The sequence below is a fragment of the Rattus rattus genome, chromosome 15, assembly GCF_011064425.1.
Source record: "Rattus rattus isolate New Zealand chromosome 15, Rrattus_CSIRO_v1, whole genome shotgun sequence".
NCBI lineage: Eukaryota > Metazoa > Chordata > Mammalia > Rodentia > Muridae > Rattus > Rattus rattus.
The window spans coordinates 41,179,640-41,202,914 of record NC_046168.1 but is presented as its reverse complement, the minus strand read 5'-3'; the positions used below and the strand labels follow the sequence as shown (position 1 = coordinate 41,202,914).

Sequence of the window (23,275 nt, the reverse complement as noted above, 5' to 3'; positions counted from 1 at the left end):
GGGCCTGCCCTGCCTTCTCGAGGGATCCTGTGCACAGGGGGCCCAGATGGCGCTAGGTATTTTCCTCTAGCGTCAGAAATGTTGGCAGAGAGCAGTCTCCTCTTGCTTCCCAGGTGTGTCTGCCTCTCTGAAGGTCTAGCTCTCTCTCCCATGGGATTTGGGTGCAGGGAGCTGTTTGACTGAGTCCCTTTAGATCTGGGCAGTGTCTCTCCTTTGCCTTCTTAAATACTCTGAGCATCTTCACCTAATTATGTATTTATTTGTAGTGGTTGCCTTGTGTCACAATGAGATTGTTAATTTGTCTGTTTGGATATGTGTATGAGGCTTTTACTGTTTAGTTACTTGGGTATTCTTCCTCTGTCAGGAGCTATTCATATTCCAAGGAAAGCCTAATAAGTATTTACATATTAGTTTTGGCACAAGTATTATGCACTTTTAGGAGATCGTGTGCTTATTATGGGTTTGACCTTGAATAACAGTGCTTTCCTTAAAACTGTATGTTGCTATGAAAGTTAAATACTTCATGAGTACTGACTTTTAAGCTATTAATATTTTTACTGAATAGTTGGGGGGGTTGTCCATGAATTGAATTTATGTTTTATGGTTACAGATTATTAACATCCTGAAAAATTATTATTGGCCTGTGTATGTGCTGACTAGTATTAATTGTTAACTTGACATATCGCGCAAGAAAGTACTTCAGTTGAAGAATTGCCTGAATCAGAGTAGCTTGTGGCTCTTTCTGAGGCTAATTGTTTTGATTGCTAGTTGACATAGGAGGATTCAGCCCATTGTGGGCAGTACCATGCCTAGGCAGGGTCCTGGACTATATAAGAAAACTGACTGGGCATGAGGTAGAGAACAGCCAGTGAAGAACGTTGTGTAATGGTTTCTGCTTGAGTTCCTGCCCTGACTTCCCTCAGTGATGGACTGACATATAGACTTATAACTGCCATAAATTCTTTCCTCCCCTAGTTGTTTATCACAGCCACAAGAAAGCAAGCTAGAACAACCTATTATTGTTGAGATTGCATGCATATAAAGTAAAATATAAAACTGAATAGCGTGGAATTTGTTATGCTTTTCAGTATCTGATACTGTTAAATATCGACTCAACCAAGTCTTATGATAGGAAATTCAATCTATGTGGAATTAGCTATGAAGTTTTGACACTGGAGTTACTGACTTTTCGAAGCTTGCAACAGGTAACTTTTCATAAGGGAAACGAATCTCATCCTTCAAAGTTCTCATATCAAAGAACGAAAATTGTTCCCTGACCTTTGAGTTAAAACATCTGAAAAGGCACATATACACCCAAGCATACAGATGTCTATTCACATCCACATGTACATATATACAAATGTATATTTTCACACACATATATTCTGCATGTTGTTGCTTTAAACTTTAGCCAACAGCCTCTGAGTGTTCGTATCATTGTGAATTTCTATGCTGTGAAAATATTTTGAATTAAGTTTTTATGTTTTCCTCATTAGTATTTTAATCAAGTACTTAACTATTCTCGGCAATATCAAAGGGGATATGTGATGTATATGTATTTGAGCAGAATACCAAGATTCAAGGAGCCATGATATAAAGAGAAATCTCTGATATGCTTATTTTTTTAGAAAAAAAGGAAAGACGCCAACAATATTGTATTCATGAATGAAAGCCATTTTAATTTTCGTTCTTTGATTTGGTATTCACATATTCCTGTGGATTTATGTCATTTAAAAAGGCTCCCCCCTCTATTCTTTACCTTCCTTTCTGTCAGAATGTCTATTTTATAGTCTCTTGTATCCATTATGACAATGATTATCCTTTTCAGCCGCTGAGTTTTGACCACATTGTGCCTCTCATCTTAGGATATGTCCCTTGTGTGTTCCTTACGTCGGAGTACCAGGATCCAACCCTCCTTCTGTCATGTTCACTGTCTTGCTCAGTTTGATTCTCCGCACGCAGATTGCTTCAGTGCAGCCCTTTAGAAGTATCTCATCTGTTAAGTATGTCTTGTTGAGCTAGACACAGAGGGAAAGTGGGCATGTGCTTTGGACTTTGGACTTAGTCCCTGGAACCCATATTTGAACAACCTTCAAGGGCACAGTGAGTAGTCAGTGGGCTAGCCTGAGCTCTGCAGCATGTAGCCCTCTCTGTACAATAGGAGGAAACCAGGTGACCATAGCAAGCTGCTGCCTGTGAATGGAGAGTGTAAGCACATCTTCGGGCTCCCTGTGATGTATTGCTTCATGGAAACAAAGGTCAACAACACAGTAAGCAGTAAGACCATGAGGCTGCTGAGATGTGCGATGGACTCCGATACCCATGTGGGATACACTCTGGCTGCATTCCAGGCTGAATGCAAGTTTCATGTGATTTGTGCCTATCTCCCTTGTTTTGGGTGGTGTACATGATGACTTGTGAGATCTGAGCAGTTGATGACCTCTCCCCTCCCCGCCATTTCTTGAGAACTCAGAAGACTAGACAGGAGCATTGAAAGTTCAGAGCCTGTCAAGGTTACAAAGTGAGTTCAAGGCCAGCCCTGACCTTAATTGAGATGCTGTCTCAAAATAAGAATTAAAAAGAGTAGGGGTATAGTTCAGTGGTAGAATGCATGCCTAACATCGTGAACCCTTAGGATCAATTTCCAGTTTAAAAGGAAAAAACATATATTCTCTCACTTTCTGTTGCTGCAGGGATTGCCCTCCTCTCTCTCTCTCTCTCTCTCTCTCTCTCTCTCTCTCTCTCTCTCTCTCTCTCTCCTCCTCCCCCTTCTCTCTCTCTTCCACTTTCTCCTCCTCCTCCTCCTCCTCCTCTCCCCCTTCTCTCCCGCCTCACACATTGTAAAATTCATTAGACTGTTTATCTAAGGAATCCCTGCCTAGCACAGGTCTCCACAGACTGGTGTCAACTTGCTTTCAGCTTCTCAATTTGTGTTCATTTGGGAATATTCTGGGGAAACACATGTTGTGTTTGAGACTACCAACCACATCAGGATTCTCTGTCTGCTTCTGGTTCTTAAGGGACTTGTTGAGGATATGTGCTGATCTGTGGTCTCAAATCCTCTTGGGTGTGCCATCATTCTCAAAGGGTAGAGAAGTCTGCACAAGCATATTATGTTCCAGTCATGGTGGATTGCATCTGTCGTTTTGTACTTGCATTGATGTTGGATGCTAAAATATTTGGGAGACCCAATGCTTAGAAGTGATTAATACCAAATGGCTGGGCCTGTCACTACTCAACAGGGTATGGGTAGCAACACTAAGCAGAAACCCTTAGAGGACTGTGTAGGAAGACAGTCCCAGTATACATCTCCCATGCAAACATTCCCTTGTGCTTCTGGATTGCAACACACTGGGAGTTCTGACTCCCCAAAGATTTGGGTTCACTCGTGTGTGATCATAAGGGGTTGTCAGCCTCAGTATTATTGTCTTCATCTGTAGAGTGGGAGTGGTTATGCCTATCACCAGAATGTATTAGAAACTTAATGAGATAGCACTTAGGAAGAATTGACAGGGCACTCAGCATATCACAGTGCTCAGGAAATTCTCACCCTTCCTCTTCTCCCATCATCATTCTAAAACAAAGTCTAGAGTTTAAAGGAGGAGCCAACAAGAGGTTTATGATGGGATCTATTTCAAGAGAACTGAACCAAGTTCTTTTCAGCAAGGATGGGGCAAAGAAAGCAAATGGTTGGTTAATCAGTGGCAAACTAATCCTTGACTCTCAATAGATCTGGCCTACTCCCTGCTTTTAAAACTAAAATCTCACTGACACAGGGTCCTCCTGCACATTTAAGAAGAACAGGAGAGTGCTGCATTTTTGTTTTGATAACAGAATCTAATATTTGCAGCAGAGACCACTTGGTATACTACTTACTCTATAGTCCTTCACAACAAACAGTTCGCCAGCTTCTAGGTCAAAGAAGAGAAACATCAACAAAAGCAAGGAGAAATGTGGCCAAACAGCTTCTGCTTTTGCACCAACTTGTTTTGTTCTTTTGCCTCTAGTCTTTCACACTAAGGTATGGTAGTGAGTTGAGGGTCAGGAGTACACAGCCTGGAAAATGTAAATCACTGGGTGCAAGGCCTCTAGCATGTCCTGAGTTCTCAAGCTTTCACTCAAGTGAAATGAGATGCTATTGTGAACCAAATTGAAACCACCAAGCAAAAGTACAGTGACTGTGTGAAGGGGCTTCTGAATCATTGGAATTTCTAGTCAGAGGCCTGTGAGGAAAGAGCAGTCTTTTTCTGATACTTTGTCACTCGATCATGTGATAGTATATGTCTCTGACTAGGTAGAATGTTCATGCCACTGTTGGTAGAGCTGGCTTCATTTGGTAAGGGAAACTCCTGTGCTTATGTTTAGAACCCCTTTTCTGGTTGACTGTTTCTAATCACAAAGTGGAAAGTGGTAAATGGTGTTTTTCGAATTTCGGTGGCCTCAGTGTCTGCCAGCACATGCACTATATTAGTTTGCTTGCTAACTTCTGTTCCTACCAATTAAAAGCATATTTCATGGAGATAATCTCTTCCACTTTTCACTGACTGCTGGGCGCCCTCCTCTTCATAGTCCTTGAGGGGGACTTCCTATGTCCCAGTTAACTAGTCTCTCTCTTAGGCTTCCTCTCTGCCTCTTACATTTGCTCCTGGGGCCAGACACCACTCACTACCTAGGGCCTAGGGGAAGACTTTCTGCTGTCTTATTGGATCTTCTCTGTGCCCTCTCTCACATCATTGGCTCCTGTGGCTGCTTCCCCTGTGGTATCCTTGTCGCCGTGGCTGCTTTCTGCAAACAGGTGGCAGTACTTTCCTGCTTGCTATCATGTTCTTGTGCAACCTCCACTGAGTTTGCATTAGCAAGAATTTTATATTGGTACTATTTATATCATATGCTGTTCATCTAGCCTGTATCCTAATACAAGCATATATAATAACATATAATGTGTACACCATTTTATGTATGAGATTCAATGCGTTCTATGTAATAGAATATGTATATAGAAATTCCATCATTTCTATGTATTATATATGGCATCCTCAATTCTATGCCAAATTTTATTACATACATTAGTATTTATCCAGCATTTTATAGCTTAGTGCTTCTCTTCTTTTTCTTTTAACCTCATCTTAAGTAACAATAGAGCCAGGGTGCAGAGAATACATTGAGGGCTTGTACTTAAATAGGATAACTCTACTACCCCTCTAAGGCTCATGCTACATCATGGAAGAAGGGCTGGGAGGAATGGAAGACTCAGAAGAGAGAGGCAAGTGTAGCATGGACATGTCTTCTAGATAAGACATAGTCATTACAGCTCATGAATGCCTAGCCTCACTGCAGCTGCTTTTATTTGCATAGGACATGCACAAAATTGGGTCCCTCAACACTTCACCATGTATGTGGGGGAGCCCATTGGGCCCCATTTCTCTCTGGGGGATCATTGTCAATTTCAGATTGTTGGGGAGGGTGTCACTTTCTTTAGCCTTGTAGTGATAGTGGCCCTTGCTGCAGTAAATTACTTTCCACCCACTCTCGTCAAGAAACTCTAATTAAACTCAGTGGGTCACACACAGAAAGGAGATCTGAAAATGAGAGGGATGCTTGCTGAGAAGAGTCTCAGCAGGAGAGGAGGGCCCAAAACAAATATTATTCATTGTATAAATATATGGAACTACCAAACAATGCAAAATATATTTAAAATCCAGTATCCAGGGAAGTACAGATAATACAATTGCTGAGTCTGCTAATAAACAATAAAACAAAATTATACATACACAGCATGATCTGGCTCCATCTCAGAGGGGTATGTAAAGCTTTCAGGGAGCTCATCTTGGCTGTTTCCTTCCTTGGTTTTCATGTTTATTAACATAGTCTCTGGTGTTTCTGTCCTCCCCAATGCTGCAGGGAGGACCACCCCAAATCTGATGTCACAACAACTTGACAGTGACTCCTGGCTTTGTGGTTTCACTGTGACAGATCACAGCATAACATAGATCTTCCTTTCTAGACCTGGTCACTAGCTGCTCATTAACAGCAGCCATCCTTGTCCACTACTTCTCCAGCAGCTGCTTGAGGTTCCCAGAGGATTTTACTCTGTTCCACACCCTCGGAGTCTGGAATGCCGTCCTTCTTTCTTTTCCTCAGATCCTGCAGGTCCCTGAAAATTTAGTGGAGTTACCTCTTTCAGGAAGCCATCTTTGCCTAACCTCACCATCCTTTGTGTTTTGGCTATTCTCCAAAAACCAACCAACCAACCAACCAACCAACCAACCAACGAACAGTTTATGCAGGGATAGAGAAACTCCAGGTGAAACAGAAGTTGCTTGAAACACACATTTCCCTAACATTGCCCCAGCAATTCTTGGAAGCCTGTTAATATCTCACAACTTTAGTTGGTCATCTGTAATTCTGGGGTGTATGTGGCCTAACTCACAAAGCTCCTTAGAAATCAAGATGCTTTAAGTCCTGTTCTGGCTAGTTTTTATGTTGTCTCAATCACCTGAGAGGAGGGAACTTCAATTGAGTAAATGCCTCTGTAAGACTGGGCTATAGGCAAGCCTCTAAGACATTTTCTTAATTGGTGGTATATGAGGGCCAGCTCACTGTGGTTGGAGCTAGGTGGTCCTGGGCTATGAAAGGGACTAGGCTGAGCAAGCCTGTAAGCAGTACTGCCTCATGGCATCTGCATCAGCTTCTGCCTCTAGGTTCCTGCCTTGATTGAGTTCCTGCCCTAAGTACTTTCGATGATGTTGTTATAATGACCTGTAAGTGAAACAAATCTTTTTCTCTTCAAATTATTTGTGGTCACAGTGTTTCATCACAGCATTAGAAACTCTAACTAAGACAATGTCAGCGCTGGATACAGCAGTCACAAAAACTACCCCCATGTGTGTGTCATCGTAACCATTACTACTCATGACAGGCATGATCTATTTCTTGTGAGTTTCTGTTGATGTTTGGATTGTATCCTGGCTGAGTCTGGGAGTATCAAGGTAAGAGAGTGATGAAAAATTCAGGATACAAGGATGACCTCCAGGCTCAGCTAATGAAGGTCATTATTACAAGGGGACTTGTCAGACTCTGCCTAACTCAACTGTCAATCCCAGGAAGACCGATGTCACGTGTGAATCTGATGGACCTTCCCATGGCTCTGCTTTATAGTTGGCAAGAAGTAGTTTCAGTCATGTTCCCTCTATGCCATTTCCTGGGAGCTATGTAAATGCTCTCTATGTCTTCATCTATGAAGTATAGGCAGTCAGACACCCTTGCCCCTTTTCTTTAGTTTATCAAAGGTTGGTTGAGGCTAATTGTGAACCAAGCCAGCTCAGAGGAGGAGGGGTGATAGTCTAATGTACTAAGAGGAGTTTAGCAAATGTGCCTTTCCTCAGCGACATCTCTTTCTATGCTTTTGTGTTTTTCTGCTATAATGTTTGGGATCCTTAAAGAAAGTTAGCTTTATGAACTATTTGTATTTGTAGTTTGAATTGAAATGACTAGGATGGATGGGTTTTAAAGACACTGTCAATGGCTGAAATCAGAGCTCTGGGTTTGTTTCTGAACTTCATAACTGCACGAAAAGGTAGGTTTTGTTAGACTTGGTTTAAGGGACTATGTACTGTGCCAAGTACACTATACACATGACTTCATTTCAATTTCTATTCAGCTAGCAAGTAGCAAAACTGGGAATCAAATTCATATCTTGAGATGTGTAACTTCAGAGCTTCCTTTTTAAGGGAATGGTTAGGTATAATTTTGTCTGGAATGTGTGAGAAAAGTTGTGCCATTTTTTTCCACTTCAGTTACCACCGAAAAGTAACTACTTCTAGAAAACATGATATTCAAACATTTGGTTTACTTTAATATAGATAAAGGCAATCCTGTGCTCCAAATTGTATTTTATGTTACCCAAAGTTCACCAGAGTTGATTCAAGAAAACTGTAGTAGAATAATCTTTCTCTATAATTAATTGTTCCATAAAATATATCTTGTTTAGTCTTTTTCATCTGTCTCCAGGGATGCCCACAGTGTTGGGATAGAAGCCAATACTCAATTACCTGTGAAAGTGAAGCACAGGGTAGGAAAGAATGCTGACCACTGGATGAATCTGAGGCTGAGCTGCAACGGCACTCCACTCTTGGGCGTCTGTTTATGTGAGCTCCCTTGTTTAGGGCTGACAGCTTCTTCTCTTGCATTCTCATCTATTATAACCACATTCCCATAGGAGTTAACTAGGTGGTAGTTCAGAAAAGCAAAAGCCCTCATAATCTCCCTAATAACATTAAACATGTTATCTGAATTATAAGCACCCAGGAAATTTTCTCTCAAATCTAAAGTCAACTGAATGATAGGCCCAACTTCTTTCTGTATACTGTACAGATTTTTGTTGTTGTTGTTTTGTTTTGTTTGTTTGTTTGCCATCTCATGTCTCCCATTCCTTTGGTCAGATTGATCTTTCTTTTTTGACAGCGTGTTTAGCTGAATGAATGTTATTGGAGATTCTTATATTTGTCTGAAGAGACTGACCAATGTCATTGATGAGATTTCTGTACTTTGATGCAAGCTATACTTTGACCTTTGTACATGCTACAATTCTGTGCCTTTATGTCACAGAATGTCACTCTGACAAGGTCTTTGTGACTGTGCATACTTTATTCTTATTGTCCTATTATATGGGCATCTTGTCTCTAGGTATGTCTGTGGACCATGTGCTTGCAGGTGACTGTGGAGGCCGGAGAAGGGCATCAGATACCCTGAAATTGGAGTTTCAGTGAGCTGCCATGTGGATGCTGGGAACCGAATCCTAGTCATCCACAAGAGCATCCCGTGCTTCCCGACCACTGAAACATCTCCTCAGGACACATTACTTCTTCTTCAATGGACCACTGAAGAGAAAATTTTTCTGATTTTTAAAATCTAAAGTATACGAATTGGAAACACGTATTAAAAATAACCAACATTAGTCTTGATTAGTCCTACCACATGAGTATTCAGAATTAGTCTCAGTGACTTGGGCTTAATTACAGGCATTTTGAATTTTGACAGAATTGCCACTTAATGTCTGTTTTGTCATTTCTTTTTAAGCAGGGAAGTATTAATATAACAACCACTGCTGTCATTAAGAAGCTAAACAGAATATTTTTAGTAAGGAAGGTTTGAAAATTTAAGAGTAACTACAATCGAGTGTATTTTTGCTTAACCTCAACTCTTATTGAGGTGGGATTGACGTGTTTCATAAGACTCTATTCTAATTGCAAGGGCTCAGCACAGGAGAAAATTAAAAGAAGTAAAGGAATTTGATCAGGGTCACTCTTAGACTTCCATCCCTTGCAGTACCTGATTCTGGAGTGTGTTTCCCAGAGCCAGTACTTGAGCTGGAGAGCCATTCTGGGAATATGGCTTTCTTCCTTACAGCATCTTCACTGACTGCAGCCCCCACAGTGCCTTTTTGTTGCACATGAAAAAGACAGGAACAAAGGCCCAGCCACTGTGCTGAGGACTCTGATGCTGGATTCCCCGACAGTTCACAATAGTCCTTCTAGCCTTTGTGCTTTGTGCCTCCTGGCCCTGGTGGATTTTTCATTTCTTACCCTCTCAGGTTTTATTTATCAAAGAGGTAAAAGAACATTACAACCAAAACCTAACATGGCCTTCCATTTTATTCCGAGTCTGCTTCCCCACCACCTATTGGCAGTGGTGATGGTTAAGAATTTGCTTGTGTCCCTTTAGTCCGTTCTGTGTATGCTGTCTGAATGAAATGACATCTGCAAACACTCTGAACTGGCCACCTTGCTTCCTGCCCATGCAGTGTTCGCTCAAGGATCTTCAGTGTGCCCCCTTAATTTGCTGTCCACACTGCAAGTTGGAGTTACAATTTGGTTAAGTTGACTCTGTATGGCGCTGTTCTACTGTACCTATTTCAGACCGAATTTTAAACCTGTACTTTTCCTTTTTATTCCTGTTCGTGTTGTGGGTAACATGAGGGTTTTGAAAACCGATGTCTGGAGGTTACATAATTTATATCCTCTCCTTTAGTGATCGCTCTTACTTTTTAGCAGATATGTGTATGTAACAATGTTTAAGGTGTGCTAGTGTCTGTCCTTACGCCTCCAAGATTCTCTTCTGGTTTACATTTCCTCTGCTGTTGCCACCGCCACCTCTGCCATCATCCCGCATCTTATTTACATCTTACTTTTCCATCTCTTTCAAATTAACCATTTTTTAGATAGTTGGTGATTATGATTATTTAATTTTATTTGCCTGCCAGCATAGTCCCTTGATCATCCAGCCTTCCTTCCAATTTCTGTTTCTATCTCATTTACAGAGAGTTCTGTGTGAAAATATTTGTCACATATGTATCCCCATTAAGTGAGTTCCCTGAGGTGATGCAGTGAGCCTTTACCCACCCCAGATAGATGGGAAACAAAGGAAACAGTCCCCTCACAAATAATCCTGGTGAACCCCCCAGTTTGTTGGGGTTACTTACAAGAGCGTGGTTCACTCAAAGGCAGCTGCCTCTCTAGAAATGCCCAACTCAGTATGAGCGAGAATTCACAAAAGCCTTTAGTGTCCCTACACACCTTCCAGTCCACTCCTTGGGAGAGTCTCTTATCTCCAGCTATCCTTTTCTAGTCTGGGTGGGGGCACTTAGAAATGTTGGAACTGTTTGGCTCCCAGAGCCTGACAAGTTTCATGAGCTGCCTGAATATTTGTAACTGTCATTTACTTACTGTGGGAGGAGAGGGTAGAGATGGGATATTTCATCTTTGGGGAACAGCTATCCAAGACCTCCTGAAAGATGGCCTGGCCATTGCTTACTTTGAATAGTTTGAAGATCACATGGAATTATTCTACCCTAATTTGTAGTTTGACAACATAGATAAAATATTTCTTTTTTTCTATTATTGGTTTTTTTAATTGGATATTTTTTTATTTACATTTCAAATGTTATTCCCTTTCCTGGTTTCCCATCCATGAGACCCCTATCCCATTCCCCTCCCCTTCTCCTATAAGGTTGTTTCCCCCTCTCCAACCACCCTCCCTTTCACCTCCCTACCCTGATATTCCCCTGCATGGGGCAGGACCTAGGGCTTCTCCTCCCATTGGTGCCCAACAAGGCCATCCTCTGCTACATAGCAGCTGGGGCCATGGGTCTGTCCATGTGTACTCTTTGGGTGGTAGATTAATCCCTGGGAGCTAGATGGAATATTTCCAAAACTTAGACATAGGTGCTGTATTTCTACATATCACTGACTTCACAAATATTCATTGTCTTTACTGAATATTACAATTCTTTAGAACATGAGACTGCACTGGGTTGGGGATTCAATGATGTTCTTTGGTGACAGAAGTGTGTAGTCATGTATTCTTTCACTAAAAGTGTTAAGAGCTGTGCTTCAGAGGACAAGAAGGGCTCTCTCTCTCTCTCTCTCTCTCTCTCTCTCTCTCTCTCTCTGTGTGTGTGCGCGCGCTTGCACGCACGCATCTGTCTATCAGTACTTCTTAAGTGATTAACTTACATGTAACAACTCTTCTTCCATTCACTTGCTGTATTTCCTACCAAACTGGGCAAACACATGTAACTTCATTGGCAACATCGCTGGTAACATCTTGTTTTTCCAAATTTGCTTCATAACTACTAAGTATGGGACAAATGTGAGTTTCCTTACTGTAGAGGCAACTCCTACAGGGAGATCACTTGAGTTCTTGTCCATTTCCGTAATTCGTCCATATTACCCCAACTAGTTCCTTCAACTTTGAACCTTAGCTTTGTCTTAAAATGCGGATAAAAATGCAACATATTATCTTAAGTGGTTGCTCATTGGATATGAATCATTACTTATCTAAAATACAACAGTCTTAATGTGGTTCAGTCTTTCAAATTCTATTTCATTGTGTGGAATAGGAAGTTCCAGACAATGGAACAGATGAACAAGCTGAACTAGGATGTGTTCTATTTCTGTTCCCACAGGCCACAGGGTGCAATGTGGAAGTTTATTTCAATATTTGTTTCTGCCAGAGAAGAGGAGGTTTTCTGAGAGCATTGGGGAGTTAGATATGACATTGCAGAAATCATAATGTAAATTAGGGGGTAAACATTCACTTACTTTATAAATATTTGATTCTCTTCCACCTTTTCAGAGTTAGTTGAGGCTTGTGTCAAATGATGTGAATGCTTGAGGACTTGAACTTTAGCTTTGGACTTTTCACTCACTTGTGGGGTGACCATGGCAGATTCTTTCAATTGCTTGTCCATTAATTAAGCTCTTAAAGGGCAGATGTGCTAATAACCATGAACTGCTTGAAATAACAAAAGTGATGGTGTTATATTTTAGCTATGTAGCAATGTTTCAAATGAAAACAAACAGCCTTTTATTCTTATACATTAAACTTTTAGAATGAAATGAATGTAGTTATAGCTTTGCACATTTAGCCTTACCTGTTCCCAGACAGTCACTCTTTACTTCCCTAACATGTTGTACAGTTGAAGCCAAAGAAGCAGAAGATGGGGTTGTGAGGAGTGGTGGTAGGCCACAATGAGACCTAGCTTTGCTTGGATTCTGGTGATTGAAGGCGAAAGCCACAGACTTCAGTATTTTCTGTGGTTTCCATTCTATGGAGAGGAAAGGAGCAGGAAAGATGGGCATCCTGTCTTTTGGGAAGACCTTGCCCATACTGCAGCATTGGTGAGAATGATTATGGGAATGTGGCTGCACCCAGTAGTGGGCACAGTCGCCAGAAGCCCCGTGAAAGGGTCAAGATTTGATTTTAATTACATTAGGTTTGAAGGGCAGCAGATTCCAAACCCATGATAATCTCAATTACCTCGGATCAAGTAGATGGTTCTAAGGCTTTATCTGTGGCTGAAGCTCTTGATTACATTAGAGAAAAGGGATCCCAGAGGCTCATGTTTCAGAAATTGATGAGGATTCCTTCAGAAGCCAAGTACTGGTGATGCTTGTGAACTTCTTCTCAAGGCTAACTCGACCCTGCTTCCTTGTCAGGTTCTTGTCTTCCACAGTTAATATTTCAGCTTTCAGCACACAGGCTCCCATTTAATTCATGTGGCTACTTCTCTTGAGGGCCCTTGGAACACCATTCCTTATTCCTGCATTTGTGGGTTGACTGACTTATCAGCATTGACAGAGGTGGGTGTTGCCTCTTACTAGCCACATAAGGCTTATATTTTTATTTCTTGTCAGAAATGAGCAGGTTTAAGTTTAAATACCTCACCACAAACCATCCAGCTAGTGGGTGAAAGGTCCAGCTGAGTACAAGCTTCTCTGACACTAGAAATCGTGTTTACTATGACTGACTCACCAAGAGTGGCAGTGGGCTGACACTTGAAAGTCATGAACAAGAGCCGTCCACCTACCAACAGCTCCACCACTCACCAGCTATCGAATTTTACATTTCAGTATTTGAGATTTATTCCCTTTGACGATTTCCTGACTGTTTCCTCCATACAACATTTTTGTTAGTAGTCTTTTTCTTTTACAGATGTTTACACAGAAGTTCAAAGTGTACTAAGTTAAATGTCTTAGTTTTCAGCAACGTAAATGATAGGAGTGCTGGCTCTGTGGCCTCAAATGTCTAGGATATAATTGGTGTGATTTTTCAGAGCCTTTTGATTTTGGTCACAAGATGAGCACTGCTGACCTAGGGCCCAAGTAAAGAAGGGAGGAGAGATGCCTAAATCAGCCATGGCCAACTTAAACAAAACAAAACAAAAAGCCCAAGGCATTCTTTTGTGCTGTCTAGTAGCCTTGTACTTGTGACCGGAGATCAGAGCTTTATCATGTTTGGAGTGTAGGAGAAAGAAAATATAGTGCATACTGCAAAGAAGTTTAGGGAAGTAGCTCTGTTTGCAGTGGGAAGAGACAGAATAAGGAATATGAGAGTGTGTTTGGCTTATCACTGCCCATTACAGAAGACAGGTGATTGTCCTTCCTAGCTGTGGGAAGGGTGTCGAAAAACTTCTGTATGGCCCATGTTTCAGACTGGACTTTTGGAAGCAGGTGCCCAGGTCTCACTTCATAAAGGGACCTCACTGAATAACTGTTAAAAGTTTAATAAAATAATAATAATAATAACAATAATGATATTATTATCATTTTATTTTTATTCATCCTGTTGGCAATAGTTATAAAATGCAATCAAGGTTTTGCTTGGTAAGAATATTTCAGCTCTTAATTGGATTTCTGTGTTTGAGTCCATAAACAATTTCTCCTAACAGCAGTCACTACTTTCTAGGCTTGAACATGTAGACTTTGGCAGAAAGTATTTGGATGTCTAATGACCTTGTTCATTCTAGTCCTTCTCTTCCCTTGTTTTAAATGGTTTTCCATAATTTTTACTAGTAATTCATTTTGTCATGTGCTCCCCAAATTAAAAGTACTTATGCTTGCGTAGTCATCTGTCACTCTTGTCTCCACTCCTCAGGCCTCAGTTTCCTATGTGGTCCTTTAGCATTAATTTCTAGTCTTTTTTCAGAAGAATTTTATACATATGAAAAAAGTAACATATCTTTCCCCTTTAAGAAAACTGTACAAATACTAGCAGATACATTCTTTTAAAAACTACTTAGTACTTACTGTATCATTTTCTTTAATAGTTTTAAGAAAAAGCACGTTTTGATCCTTTTTTTCACAGGCATATTATTTTGTTTTGGAGACATCCACAATTTCTTTAACCCATCTCTGTATTAAGTTATTCAGATTATCCCAGCCTTATGCAAATATAAAAGCAGTGCTGCAACCCAAGACCATGTACTTGCCACTGAGCATGTTTACAAACACATACATGTAAGGGAGCTGGGAATGCATGGGCCTTGAGGATCCAGCCTGTTGAACTGCCCTCCTCAGGAGCTGGCAGGATTCACAGTTGCACTTGCAATACATGCAAGTGTTGTCAAGTGCTGTTCTTTCCTCTCCTCAGAAGTCCAGCATGCACTACATGCACTTCTACAGCTGTTTTTCTTTTTCTGGCCCTGAGGATGGAACCTAGGGTCTTGTCACCAAGCTAATTCCTAGGCATTCTTCTTCTTATTTTAAACAGGATCTCCCTATATCAGGCTGGCTTAAACTCGTGTCTGCCTCCCTAGTGGCTATGATTACAGGCCTGTGTTACTAGGCCCTACTACTTTTTTAAAATAAAAGTTTAAAAAACAAAAAAAGAAACGTTATTTGATTCCCTTTTACAGTTAAGGCTAAGCTTATTTACTTTAAAGGGGCTCAAGGGTCATTCCTGATATTTGTGTCTCTTGTTGATTTTTATATTGTGTAGCTGATTTCTATGGGAACTTCTCTATCCACGAAGTCTTTCCTGATAGAGATGGAAACATTCCCTCTCCCCATAATTTGTTGTTTGTTTTTGTTTTGCTCACTTTATTTTGCTTTTGGCCTGATGTAAAGAAAAAGTTAGTTTCACGGAGTGAAATATATCTCTGTGTCTCTGTTACTGTGTTGCTGTTCATTTATTTTACTGCTCAGGCCTGCAGCACAGCCAGAAAGACTTCATTTCCCTGAACTTATGGAAGAATTCTGATCTGTTTCCTTCAGTCCTGGGTTCACTTTCAGGGCCAGATCCTTCATAGGTATGCAGTTTTCCTGGGGAGCTCAGATCTCAGTCCTGGGCCCAACTTTGTTTTCGATGGCCACTGACTTGTCTTTCCCTATTGATGACCTAGCTTTTTATGGCTGTGAAGTTCCCATGTACCACATGCATTTTGCAGTTTCTATCACTGCCACATAGTATATTAATTATTACATTTAGTTGTGTATGGATACTTCTGTCTTACTTATTACTCTTATCTTCCTTCCTTCCTTCCTTTCTTCCTTCCTTCCTTCCTTTTCCAATACAGGGTTTCTTTGTTTGTATAGCCGCCACAGTCCTGGAACTCACTCTGTAGACCAGGCTGGCCTTGAATTCAGATCTGCCTGCCTCTGCCCCTAGTGTGCTGGAATTAAAAATGTATACCGCCACACCTGGCTACATTTCATGATTCCTTAATGACTGTATGAATGAAGTATTCAATGAGTACTTTGTGGTTTTGGTTTTTTTTTTTCCTGAGGGGTACCTTGGATTATGGTCTAGTAAAGGAATTTGTGACGTGTAAGATGCCATTCTGCAGCTCAGGTTCTTGCAGCATGATTAAGAGCAATGCATGAAAGAGACAGGTATAGGGCCTCCACAGCTCAGCCTCTTCCCTTCACCGCAGGTCGCTGACTGTGTAGCTGGCCACTCCACTGTGGTCCAGATCCTATTCCATTGAGTTCTCCTGCTGCTGATTAATTGTGAGTAGTGAGGTAGGCATGGATCAAGTTGTGACTATCCCAGCAAATATAAAAGTTAACCTATTAAACTAAAGTTTATTGCTGAATGTATTCTGGACTCAGTCTGTGAAGGGCACTAGCTACAGACTCAGAATGAAAGTAAGTACCCAAAAATATTTCTTCTCTTAGGAATATCAGAATAAAAGAAAAGGAACGGAGATCTGATTTGCTATCATTCGTTCTGGTGAACTTCCTGTGAACTACCCGGGAGTGGAAAAGAGATCACACCTATTATTACAGAGATTATATGAAATTCAAATAGAATATTTCTGCAGTTAAACTTTAATGTTGACTTTGAGGAACTGTAATGTTTAGAATCCTTTTGTGTTCTCTGGAGATTATTGAGTGTATATTAATGCTTCTCTGAACCTAGCAAACACCATTTTACAGTTTGTAATTGACAGCCCACAGTCCTTTGCTTTCAGAGCACTACTCTTTCCTCCTCCCTTTGCAGACTCCTGCATTTCAGATCCCCTTATGGGTTCTATATTCTCCAAACTTGACCTTGAGAGCTGTCATGTCCTGTTCTTTTTACTTTCTTATATTTTTCATATAATCTAATAAACCATATAAATATGGATGCCTCCCAATTTATTTCCATGATCCAAGCTTCTCAGTATGACTTCTCTATCTTAATGTATTCTTGGCACCTGTATTTGGATATTAGTGGCCAAAATTAGGGCTTTTTGTTTCTTCTGTACTCTGTAGAGTTTAGGAAATATTCTCAGAAAGTGGCCTCACTGTTCCTTCTGATTTGTTTGTTTGTTTTGCTTTTTTGTTTTTGTTTTTTTCCCATGGTAGAACCTCAGTAGCCACCTGTGAGTCCCGTTCTTTGTTATCATTCCTACATTCAGTTCATCAGCAAATTCTAGCTATATTGCAATCACTATGCCCATCAGAACATTTCTATGGCAACCCTTGGTCCAGGTTTCAATGATACTCCACTCAAATGCAGAGGTGTTGTATAACTTGTTTCTGTGCTTGCCTCTTGAAGTCCCCCAGAGCAGGAGGATGAGCCTTGTAAGTCATATCCTGTCATTTCGTTGCATAGAGGTCTCAGTGGATTCCCATGTTGATGAATGGAATCCAGTCTTGGTGCCATTTCCCACATGGCTCCTGTTTGTACCTTCAAACCCACCTGCCTCCACTCTACCTCTTGGCCATTTAACTTCAGCCACTCCAGTGTTCTTTGTTTCTTTGAGCACACATGCTAAGGTGTTATAAAGCCACTGTCTTCATCTGTGCTCTTTACCCCACATAGGATGTCCTTTCCATGATGGCCTGTTTTTCTTATCATTTCCCTGCATTAAATGGTGCTCCCTAAATAGTGCTCACTGATGGTCATATCTATGGTTGTTTCTTATCTATCCTTCCCCATTTCATGTCCTGTCCACTTCCTTCATCACAACATCCCAAGTAAATTTAATTACTTTATTAAATTGCTTCAAGTCATCTTTGTAACATTTTTCTTTCTGGATCAAAATTAAATTCTGTGGGCACACTCTCTGTCTACTGTGAATTCTACAACTTAGGAAGTAGCATAGCCCTGGAACCTGATGTTTAGAATTTGTCATGGACTACTAAATGAATGAACAAAAACATCATTTTTGTTTTGCAGAGGAGAAAATACTTCTTCCTTACAACACTTCAATGCATACTATCAAGCCCAAAATAAGTTATCTGATAATAAAAGGGAACTATGAATAGAATAGATAGATAATAAAAAGAAGTGAAATAGAAACTTCCCTAGGGAAGTTACCAAAGAAGAAAATTATCTAGATCTCTCATGTATTTTCAGAATCTCATGTGTGTAGTGACTTAACAGTTGGTAGGATGTTTGGTGTAAATCTGCAGAATGTTTCAGTTAAACTTATGCCAGACATTTGGCATTCTCATCTTCCATGAGTGTGCTTAACGAACACTAGGACCATTATTACAGCAGTCAGGGTAGTCATTATTGAGGTAGACGTATCAAGGCAGCTGTTGCAATGAGCATTTATTCACCTCTCATAGGTAGTTGCGCCCTATGTGTCAAGCCTGAGAGAAGTCTCACTGTCCTTTGCGAAAACATCAACAGGAGGTATAGAAGGAACTGTAGTTCAACAAAGGAGTTCTCAGATTTGGCGGTGATATGGATTCTAGCCTTTGCTAAGTGAGTGTTTGATAGATGATGACTTTCTAGGCTATACAGTAGAATGCAGAAAACATAGAAGGAGCTGCAGGGGGGTGGATTTTGTAATTTGCAACCACGGGAACTATAAGGAAGGGTCATAAGCAAGAAGTTGGAGAAGGCAAAACCAAATGCACAGTCCTTTGTCTGCTGATGTAGATTAGGCTTTGCCATCGGGAGATGGAGGGATATTGAATGATATTGTTCTTGTAGTAATAGGATTATATAATGTATGCCTTCAAGTGACTCTTAGATGATGGAGATTATGAACAAAAGGAGGAATCTGGTAGGAAGGTAAAGGATGAGATTGCCCAGGGAGGGTCTATCAGGGAGAGTTAGATATGGACCCTGGTAGCCAGGGATGGGGTGGCTGGGGATGACAATGAGGTCACTGAGAGCAGCAGAGATAAAAAGAGCAAAGCAGCTCAGAGGTCAAGGCAAGGGTCCAGTTTTTCCTGAAGCTAGGGGATGACAGAAAAAGTAAGCTAAAGATTAACACTGAAGCCTGCTTTCCATATTGAAGATAACTAATGTCCTTCACCAAAGTGGCCAAGGGGCTGATGGCAGGGAAATCCTCCTGGAATTGAAGGAGCCCTGAGAAAAGCAACTCCACCCAGTGCAGACAGATGGCCATGGTTCTCTTTTGTGTCTTTTGTATTGTTTTTGGTTTATGATAATGGTGCAAACTTATTTGCATATTCCCCTAAATGGGAAGACACACAGGTACTAGGGAAAGTGGAATTTGGTATGACCTTACCTTAGACACTTGAAGCATGAGAAAAGCTAAAAGGAATGGGTAAAGTGGGGGTGGGGTGAGAGAGTGTGTAGAGAAGAAACAGGCCTTTTGGGAACACCCATAAAGAAGGGAGGCGGGGGGAGGTTTGCCCGGAAGCGGGAAAGGAATAACACTGAAATGTATATAAGAAATACTCAAGTTAATAAAAAAAAAAAAAAAAAACTGAAAAAAAAAAAAAAGTCTCTTAAAGATCCTTTGGAGTTGTGTGATCCTCAGCCACTTTGGAGGTAGGTTTCAGTTGTACAGTCTGCCCTGTCACTCCAAAGCCAGTTGTAAAGAAAGTAGACCCTCTAAATACTGATATATTTTTGATAAGAAAAAAATATATGTGATATGTCTATCTCCTTGACTCAAGGATCACATAGAAGAGGCAATTTTGTCCTCAAATTAGTATTGCAAAATAACAGGAAAGCAAGGACCATTTCAGGTCACAGGAGAGAAGTCACACATACAGAATAACAGGGATCTGCTTGATCTCCACGAGGGGAAGATCATCCCTCTAGAAGAGGGCACATAGCATGTAACCATGGGGAATCTTCCCTCACCCACTCTGCAGCTCAGCCACTTGAGAAAGCAAATGTGCCCTTTTTCGTTGCTTTTACTCTTAGCTGAGCTGGTTACTTAGCAGAGGGAAAAGAAGACCTCTTTCTCAGTAGAGAGCACTGTTGGCATCAGCAGATGGATCTTCCTAGAGCATGAGACTACAGTTTCACAGCAGGACTGACACCCATGGATTCCTAAACTCAGATGCCCGGAGCCCCCACAAGTCATCATGGGCAGCCAGAAAAGTGAACACCTATTTCTGAGTGCTTTTGGGAGTTCACAGACAGCCAGGTCTGGTGTCCATGTTTGTAGCCAGGGAAGCAAGGTGTTCTTTTCTCAATTGTGATATGAGAGATGACAAAAATAAGAAAAGGTAGTCTTTATTAAGGAAGAATTGAATAAGATATAAAAACAATAGTAAGGAAACTAGAATAAATGATTTTGCCACAGTTTTTTTTTCCCCTGTGGTTTCTTGTGACTTTCCTGAGATCTAGAATATGATTTGTCATAAGAGTGCTCATGTGGCACTGCCTTCTGGGGTTGAGCTAACTGCAGAGGCACCATACATAGAATTGTGCATGGGTCAAAACACCTATCTTTGAGAAGAGAGCAGTCTGCTATAAAGTCCACTTTATGATTGTCCAGTAATGCCGACTCCCAAATATTTGAGTTCCTACGTAACAAGCTGTTCATTTTAATTTGAAGGAATGGAAGTTCCACCCCCTCATACTATTGCCCTCTTCTATAAACAGTACACCTAGCTAGACTTTACAAGCTGTAGGTTTTAGCCTGTCCAGTTGCTAAGCATCACCTGGTTGTCTTTTTGCATTCTGCACTAACACTTGTGGAGCATTCATGCCATACTGAAGCTGCTTTTTCTACTTTATTTTTTCAGTTATTCATGGTGGACAATGGAGCAGATGACTGGAGAATAGCCATGACTTATGAGCGTATTTTCTTCATCTGCTTGGAAATACTGGTGTGTGCTATTCATCCCATCCCTGGGAATTATACGTTCACATGGACAGCCCGGCTTGCCTTCTCCTATGCCCCTTCCACAACCACTGCAGATGTGGATATTATTTTATCTATACCAATGTTCTTAAGACTCTATCTGATTGCCAGAGTCATGCTATTACATAGCAAACTTTTCACCGATGCCTCCTCTAGAAGCATTGGGGCACTTAATAAGATAAACTTCAATACGCGTTTTGTTATGAAGACTTTAATGACTATCTGCCCAGGAACTGTGCTCTTGGTTTTTAGTATCTCGTTATGGATAATTGCCGCATGGACTGTCCGAGCTTGTGAAAGGTAAGTTTGTTTGTTTCTTGCCATATAGAATCTTCAGAAGTGAGAGAAAGAAAATGATTCGCCTGAGTTTTGAAATTGTCACTGTCTTTTAAATAACAGTAACCAGGTTTTCTCGAAATTTTGCCACATAGAGCTAATGCAGTAATGGTTGTGTGTTCTGATTTCTGACTTGATCCATTTTCCATAGAGGATTGTCTTTGTAATCTATGAAACTTCAGAGACTGGGACTTTTCGTGGTGACTCTGTATTGAAATGTGATGTCGCTAAGCTTCTTCTGGCTTAAGGATTTGAAGACTGTTGAAACAGGAAGTCTTAGAAAAGTGTTGATGCAACCTATTGAACTCCAGGGGAGCTGTTAATATTCTTTGTTAACTGCAGCACCAATTCATACTACTGTGTGCACGATTACCTGGTGAAGACCTGATAGGTGCTTGAGTTGGTTTCTATTGAACATTCAAGAATGAATAGAAAGAGATAGTGTATGTTTCTTGTCTGAAAAACTATGGTGTTTTAGGGGTGTACACATGTTCTTGGTTGTCAGACATTGTTCACAGAGTCTGAATCAATTACATCATCAACTGTGTTCACATTGAATAACAAAAAAAAAAATACGTTTATGATTGGCCCATAGAAAGAGCTATTGACCAGTGAGTGATGACTGTGGTTATATGACTCTGGGCAAGAAAATTCAAGGTGAAATCAGCACATGTAAGATAGGACTGGGTTCTAGCTCTTTGTCTTGCACAGAAACAAAATTTCACAACTTCTATCCACAATGTAACCAGATAAACCTGGTTTTAGAACTCTTCCCACTTGTGCTCTGGAATGAACAATCCTTCCTTTAGTTTATGATTTTCACTGTTGTTTTAGGTTTGTTTGCTTGCCTAGGTTTTTGGTTGGTTGGTTTTAGTTTTGTTTGCTTTTGGCTCAATTTTATGTGTTCTTACCAAAGAATCATCTGAAAACCCTCCCCATTCTATAAGCCTCCCTCTTTCTCTTTAGATATATTCAATATTCTTACATTTTTTCCCTTGAACTGTAGCTTTCACAACCTTTCTCTCCTGCAACAGTCATGTTGGAGAGGGGTTCTTTGCTGTGTGTGTGTGTGTGTGTGTGTGTTTGTACATGTGCACACATGTATGTATGCATTCTTGTGTTTGTATACATGTGTGCATGTGTATATACACATGCATGCATGTGTATTTGTGTGTGTACATGTGTATGCGTGTGTTGTTTGTATATGTGTGTACATATGTGCATTGTTATGTGTGTGTATGTGTGTGTACATGTATGTGTATGTGGGGGGCTTTCTCTATTACCTTACTTATTATCTGTGGCTGATCCAATTTTGTGATAATCTCTAAGAAAATGCAGTGTGTGAGAGAATGATCTTGACAAATTGGCAGTCTGTAGCCTCATGTGTTGTTATGAATAGTGTGGCTGGATATAAAAATTCCAAATTAGAAAGTCATTCCTCAGAGCAGTGAAGAATTCCATTTCCCTTTGTGTTCAGAATCCCACAGTATGTTCCATTCTCATGTTAATCTTTTGTTGTTTTTGGAAAGCCTCAAGGATCAGCATTCTAAATTTGTGCAATGATATGGGTCTGCTTCAGACTATGGTACTGGAAACTTTCATGGACCATTCAGTATTGGCATTCTTGTTCTTCAGTTCTTAGAAGGGAACTGATTTCATAATGCTCCTGGATTTCATTGTATAGGTGTTGGTCTCCATGTATTCCTTTTTAAATTTTCTTGCTTTCCACCTGTGCTTTGCTTCCTATATTGGAAGACAACTTCAGTTTTGTTTTTAAACTTTTTGATATTGGTTATGAATGTACTGTGGTGGTAGAGCCTTTGCCTTTCATAGCTGGGTTCTAGATCCCATCCTCACTACAGAGAAAACAAGCAAATAAACAGAATTTTGTGTTTGGAATTAACTCCTTCTATGCCATGGGTTACATTCCAGTGTCTAATTTTTGACCCCTTGCGTTCACTTGTGTTTGCTAGCCTCCTGCTTCTCTTTTGTTGGTATATAATGTTTTATTCATCTGGTGATGCTGAGGGGCATGATTTAAATTCTTTTCTCTTTGTATTTTCTTTGTGTTTCCAAAGATTTCTTTTC

At 40.6% G+C, this 23,275-nt stretch overlaps 1 protein-coding gene across 5 annotated transcripts in view; it reads left to right on the top strand.

Annotated features, from left to right (window-relative positions):
• Kcnn2 (potassium calcium-activated channel subfamily N member 2) overlaps positions 1 to 23,275 on the top strand; it is a 148,767-nt gene that overhangs the window by 19,384 nt on the left and 106,108 nt on the right. For all 5 annotated transcript variants that reach the window (XM_032885843.1, XM_032885840.1, XM_032885841.1 and 2 more), the window contains one exon: positions 20,733 to 21,151. In XM_032885843.1, the coding sequence (XP_032741734.1) occupies positions 20,733 to 21,151 (419 nt within the window). The remainder of the gene's footprint in view (positions 1 to 20,732; positions 21,152 to 23,275) is intronic.